General features: G+C 37.2%; 1 protein-coding gene across 1 annotated transcript; it reads right to left on the bottom strand.

Annotated features, from left to right (window-relative positions):
• Positions 1-4,592: 4,592 nt before the first annotated feature.
• On the bottom strand, positions 4,593-6,663 carry LOC132230036 (crooked neck-like protein 1). Its single transcript, XM_059686866.1, is given in 3 exon segments — positions 4,593-5,008; positions 5,011-6,150; positions 6,153-6,663. Coding segments are annotated over 3 exon segments (1,974 nt in total). The 5' UTR covers positions 6,619-6,663; the 3' UTR covers positions 4,593-4,640.
• Positions 6,664-7,135: the final 472 nt, after the last annotated feature.

Here is a 7,135-nt window from a genome sequence, read left to right as displayed (position 1 = left end):
TTGGATCACAAAAATATTTGTTGTGGGCCGCGAGTTTGACATGCTTGCTATATAGCATACATTGATAACTGATGGTGTTTTAACAAATAATCTACCTAAATCTGAGGGTCTGTTTATTGTAAATCAATAGTACTAGAAAGTACTGCCTATTTTTGTGTATTTTTTTTTACTGATTAATTTTGATAAATTCTTGCTTCAAGGATGAACATTAGCTCCTCTGGTTCATGTATATATTTACTGGCTTATTGGTTATGAACATGTCTCTTGATAGCAATATCTCCATTTGCACAATTGTTGCAGCCTGTATACATCTAATAAGAGTTTGAAAAGTTCTTGTAAGATCAGCTAAGACTAAAACTAAAAACTCCCTCCTTTGTAAGTATTTTAACTTTGCTTGACCAATCATAAAAAATTTGTTCAACACCTAAAATAGACTTTGCTTTTTTAAAAAACACACACATATTAAGCCTTTGAAATCTAAACCTTCGATCTAAACCTATTATTTTATTTCATTCCTTTATTACTAGGACTTTTCAGCTAAACAGATATCAGTGGAGACTTGAAACCCCTGCATTTCTTGTAAAACTAGATGTAACTTTTTGTTTCTCTGGAAGGAGCTCTTGTTAAAATCTTAAATGGACTGTGATCCAAAAAGGTATAAAGTCCTAACCTTACTGAATGTGGGCTGTACGATGAATTGTAAACATAAATTTGAAATAATAGTTGTAAAGCTAATGTTTAAAGCATCCTGAAAACAATTGTAAAAGAAAAAAATCTACAATGGAAACTATAAAATTTCTCTTTGTGCTACTGATCTTGAACCTTGAAGGGATTAGGGCAGATAAGATAGTACTGGTGGAAGAGGGACATAAAGATGAATTTTATCCCACAAAAGATATATCTTAGCCATTTAACCCTTTTTTTTCTGATGAAAAACTTCTATTTTGCCTTAACAGAAACCCCCCAAAATACATTTTATATTAAATGGTAGAGATCAAGATTTAATATAATACAAGACCAGATTTGTTTTTATATTTGGGGGGATCATATTTTCTCATGTGCTTGAAAGGAGTAAAACTATGTAACACCGAACCTGCTAACAATAAAGAACCAACATTCCATGCAGATTTCCATAGTGTATTTTACCTTAGTATTAGAGAAAGTAAAAAAAAAAAAAAAAAAGATATAACTAGGTTACATTTAATAGCCATTTTAGTTACAGAGGGGAAGGTGATACAGTGCATTGTAACTACTGACAATTTTAAAATATATATATATTTTTATTGATTTCAGAGAGGAAGGGAGAGGGAGGGAAAGATAGAAACATCAATGATGAGAGAAAATCATTGATCAGCTGCTTCCTGTACGCCCTACACGGGATCGAGCCCGCAACCCAGGCATGTGCCCTGACCAGGAATCGAACTGTGACTTCCTGGTTCATAAGTCGACGCTCAACCACTGAGCCATGCTGGCCGAGCGAGACTTTTTTTTTTAAAGCCAGTGTCTTTGATTTCATTTTCTGTTTGAATGTTTAAAATACCTATTATACACCATGTTCTTTTCCACTTAGGCTTAAACCCTGCCTGATTTGGCAAGTGCCAAACTGTCAATGCAATCATTATTTAGTTTGAGGTTGAGAGCCTTCCCATTTCCTTACCTGTTGAGAACTTCTATTAGATTCTTCATTTTACCTCTCTAAATTTTTAGCAAGGTAGAATGGGCATGGAGAGCTAATATTCCTTGCTGGGATTCTATTTTGGTAGAGGCAAGTCCTGTATCAGGGCAGAATAATTAATGTATAGGACTCATGCCCTCCCCTTAAGTGAAGAGGAACTTCATTTAACTGTTGGATTATAAAGATTGCTTTTTAGGAGTGTGTTTTGTTTTAATGTTGCGGGTAGAGTGGACATTTTGTAGGAGAAAAGTTCTATGTAGCAAAATGAAAATTCTGTGATTAATCATAGTTCATCTTTAAAACAAATTTGCCAAGTATATAATTAAATATATATTAAAATGTCAACAGCATTAATTTGCATAGTTTATATGAAGTCTTGAAGCACTGAGAAAAAGGTTGCTACTTTTCAATTGTTTTTTATTGTCAATAGAGACATAACTTTTTATAAGCATTTTGTGTGAAGAATAATGTTTAAATAGCACTACAGAAATGAATAAGGTATTGGCATAATTCTTTGAGAGTTATCATAAGTCTCTAAAATTGAGTACCCTAGCCTTTACAGTTAATCAGTCACTATTGTAAAATATAAATATTAAAGCCTATTCTTTTCATCAAAATGAAAAGTAAATTGTTCATGTTAAGTTTAATAAGTGCTAAGATTCTAATGATAACCTCAGGAGGGAAATATTTCAGAGTCTCACTATCTGCCTTTCTAAATTGGGCTCATTACATGATGGAGTGGAATGGCAGAGCAATGAATGGATACAAATAGGACAATCCTGTAAGAATATTTAATTCTGAACTTGATAGAAAGATTACAAACTGTTACAGGCATATATCTATACATTTTCTTAATATGTTGGTGAGTCTCTTATAGTCTTTGATTCTTACTTTGATTCAATAAATTTATTATCTTTTTTGCAATAAAAATTTCTTGACATCTTTCTCCTTTGAAGGTTCATGATTTACTCAGCAAAGAAAGGGCTATGGAAGAAAGGAGGTAAAGAGTTATTTTTTGTAGCATACTCTGGAGAGGCGGTTTTCTTTTATGTGCTTCCCCCATCCCCTTCTGAGGACAAATGCCATGTTCAGAGTCCCAGGCGTAGGTAGCAAAGCAACTCTAGCTTTATGGTTAAGCTTACGTGGCCATTTTTGAGCACTTAACCTAGTCATACTGACTCCAGCTGATAATCTCTGACTGAAACATAGCCAATTGATAGAACAGTTATCAGTTCATCAGTTGTCTTGGCATAAAAACGTTGCTTGATATGAACGATAATACCTAGACCAATCATAGTTTCTTTAGGAAGTCATACAAACTGTGAGATAAAAAGTGTGTGTTAGTAGTGAAAGGAGAATAAAAAATACACAGCGAGGGAGACATTTATTTGTTGGAGATAGGTTAATATTTGCAACAATAGGTTAATAATATTTGTAAGGATCAATGAACTTCTGTTTCTGAGGAAGGGGCAATGTTGGTGCCTAAACTCAATAGAGTTGTATTAGATCCTGAATGTAGCCCAAACTATATTCTAGACATGAGACCTAGCTATGTTGCAATTCCTGATCATTGCCAGATAACCAGCTTCAGGTCCCAGGGTTCCTTGTTTCTACAAGTATCATTATACTATCCAAAAGTCTTCCTCCACCTATTTAAAAAGTAAAAATAAAAAATAAAGGTATAATTTACATAAAGCACAGGAATCAATTAGAATGGTATACAAAAACTTGGCTCCAATACAATTCTGTCCCCTCTATCCTCCTCCTATTGTCATACAAATTATATCTTTATACATTATAAGCCCATCAGCACGGTTTTATAAATACTGTTTTATCTAGTTGTCTTTAAATCATAGAAGAGAAGCAAAGATTTATAAACAAAAATACATTTATGAGGCATTTTATTTTTTTTGACTAGTACTCTTTAATTCTTCATGTGAATTCTAATTACTAGTTCCCTAAAGGTTGTAGGACTGAATTGGTCTGGAAGGAAGAGGCAGGGAAGAAGAGGAGGACAAAACAGAGGAGCAGGAAGGATAGGTAGAGATTTTGCCGTATGGAAAACTGAAGAGGATATCTCTCATTCAGCTAATATTTAATAAGCTTCTCCTATGAATCAGGAACCGTCCTTCACACTGGCTATTTGGGCATAGACACAGACATAGTTAAGAGATACAGTCCTGACCTACAGACTAGTGGAGAAAGAAAGGAATAAACATAAAGCCTGTCGGTCAGTCTATAAAATTACAAATTGAATTTTATGTTGTATATGGTGAGGACCTACTTTGTTGGGGTCCAACCCCAGCAGGTCCAGGTTCTTTATGAAAAAGACAGGTATGAGAAAACTACACTTTAAAAGTTACTATAGAATGTAACTTGAAAACTTCTAGAAAAAGATTCTTTAAAGGCCTGCATTTCATCTAAAATCAATGCAAAATGTTACCTCAATTAGATTTCCTAATGCATTATGTGGATAAAAAATGTTTGGATTCCATCAAAGAAATCCAGCAGTTAAAAAAGAAATTCCGCCGAAACCGGTTTGGCTCAGTGGATAGAGCGTCGGCCTGCGGACTGAAAGGTCCCAGGTTCGATTCCGGTCAAGGGCATGTACCTGGGTTGCGGGCACATCCCCAGTAGGAGATGTGCAGGAGGCAGCTGATCGATGTTTCTCTCTCATCGATGTTTCTAACTCTCTATCTCTCTCCCTTCCTCTCTGTAAAAAATCAATAAAATATATTTTAAAAAAGAAAAGAAAAAGGAATTCCTTTACTCACAACCCCCACCCACCTAACTAGCCCAAGAGCATTTTTAAAAGAACTAAAAAAATAGCTGCCAAAGATCTCAATCACTTCATTACTGGTGAAATATATAAAAACTTACAGGACTCACATTGTAATGCAATGTAATCCTTCAAATAGTTCCAAACTTAATTTATAAAAATAATAAAACATGAGTATGAACAAGATCAGGATTCACTCTCATCAATGTCCTTATCTGGGTCTTGCTCGACAGCCTCCTTTTCCTGTTGCTGTTTCTTCCAAAGTTTGGCCATGGCCAGGAGCTTGAGATGCGGTTGGTTGGCAGCATCTTCCGGAAAGATGTAATCATAGTATTCTTCCCAGCCTGCATCAGACCCATCATCCGCCTGGACCTTTCTTCTCTTTTTGACTTTCTTTGGCATGCATTTGTCTACTCTTTCTTTACCTGACGTAGTTCTAAAATCATCTTCAAAGTTTCTCCAAGATTCCAGCAACATAAGTCTCTCTTCCTTTTCCTCACAGTTTCGCATGGTTTTGTTAGCCTCTTCATAAATCTGTCTGCATTTCGGCAACTTCCTCCTTTCCCTGAAGACAACTCCAACTGTGCAAAACTGATCCATACCTTGGCATGTTGTGTCCATTGAAGCAATCGTCGGTAAAGATTGCGTGTTCTTTCAGTTTCTTCCTGCTCACTTTCAAAATCAATGTATGATTTCCAGAGCACCTCTGGCATGTCTAAGCGTGGCTGGCTGATGGCTAACTCGTAGATTGCATGGGCTCTCTCAATATCGCCAAGGATTGTTTCTAATTCTGCAAATTTAATCCAAGAGGTACAATTTTCAGGTCCAAATTCCAGGAACTTTTCATAAAGCTTCCGGCACCTGTCAAATTCTCGAAGCTGTAGCTCCAATTCTATGTAACCTTTAAATAACTTGTTCTTTGGACATTTGCCTGTGGAAGTCCCCAAAGCTCTCCGGGCAAATGGTAAATTTTTCTGTCTTATTTCAAATTGTGCATATAGTAGCCACATTTTGGCAAATGTGAACTTTTTATGAGGAATTAGTTCCAAAGAGGCTTGATACACCTGTCTTGTCCTTTCAGGATCCTTTGCCTCCAGTTCTTCATAGAGGGCATAGTTGACCCAAAGATAGATGTAATGCTTCCAATGTCTCTTCTCCTGAATGGGTGGGACATTGGCAATAGCTCTTTCATAGACTTTTCGTACAGTTTCTGCTTCTGTATCACTTTCCACCAAGCGCAGGTAATCAAACCAGGCATCATAATTGTGTGGATTAGCCTTCACTTCTTCTTCATACGTAACCTTCCGTTTGCTCACAGTGATGTCTTCAATACCCCGCCTATCACCAAACTTCTTCTCAAAGATGGTATAATTTTTAAAGAGCTCTTGGGCCTCTCATTTTGAAATTCTATCCAGGGCATACTTGTAAATCACTCGTACCCTTTCAGATTCTTTCTGATTTTCTTCAAATTTGGCAAAGGCAACATAAAGGCGTTCATCCATATGTTCATCTCCAAAGAATTCCACAGCCCTCTCATACACTTTACGTGCATGGGCAAAATAACCATGTTTTTCTTCAAAGCGGGCATACTTGATCCAGTTCTTAACATCAGGGTACACAAGTACAAATCTCTCATAAATGGTGCGGGCCCGATCCACTTCTTTGTATCGCAGCTCAAAGTTGATGTGGGAGTGTATGTGTATTTGTACCAGAACTGGTTGACTCGGGGCAGAGTTGTTATGGCCCGGTCCCAGATATTTCGGGCATGGTTGACCTGGTGATTCTTCATTTCCATTTCCGCATATTTCAGCCAGAGTGTAATATTTCGATAGTCCACATCTAAAGCACGTTCATATATGGATCGAGCCCTTTGAATCTCCTTTAGACTCTCTTCCCATTGTGCATATTTTATCCAGTTACTAATCACAGTCCTGTTTTTTCTTATGTTATCTTTAAAAGTCTTCCTTTTCCTTAGTTTGTAATCATTGAACTCTTCTTCATCTGTGATCTTCTGTTGAGGTGGAGGTGGAAGAAGATCAAGTTCTCTTTCTTTAGCTTCCCTTAAAAGCTGTTCTGCAGTGATCTGTACCTCAGCTGGGGCTTTGTTTTTCACCTTGGCCACTTTGGGAATTCTCTGCTTCCTGGCCGCAGTGGAGGCCGCCATGGCTGCAGCAGAATTTGTTCGGTGAACTCGGGCACCAGATGTTGGGGTCCAACCCCAGCAGGTCCAGGGGTTCCCAAAGGTGTGGACAGAGTCGGCGAAAAAGAAATGACACGGAGGCAGCGTTCAGATGATCAGCAAAGCCAGGTTCTCTTGCTAGGTTCTCCAGCCAGGTTCGGTCTTTATTGTCTTGTTACATCTGTATTTATACCAGTTGATTTTAATCCTATCAATTCTATTCCAAAGGTTAGGGTGTTTCTTATCTCCATTCCAAGGTTACTCTATTGTTCTATTAAGCTACAAGGGAGTAACTGAAGGGGATTATCCTAAGTAAAGATTATGTAGCTTAAACGTGATTGTTTGTAGTTAAAGTGATTAATTACCCAACTGGCACTTAGTTAAGGGGTTTTATTCCCTCCCTAACTCCAGGGAAAAATCCTCACCTGGGGAAACAACCTTTCTTGGAGAGGTGGTCCTGTTTAAAGCACATAGCGTTGAGATGGGGAGGAGTGTTTAGAAA

This window comes from Myotis daubentonii, chromosome 3, assembly GCF_963259705.1.
Source record: "Myotis daubentonii chromosome 3, mMyoDau2.1, whole genome shotgun sequence".
In the NCBI taxonomy this organism is placed as follows: domain Eukaryota; kingdom Metazoa; phylum Chordata; class Mammalia; order Chiroptera; family Vespertilionidae; genus Myotis; species Myotis daubentonii.
Note: the sequence above shows the minus strand (reverse complement) of the source record. Positions and strands in the feature narration are given on the sequence as shown.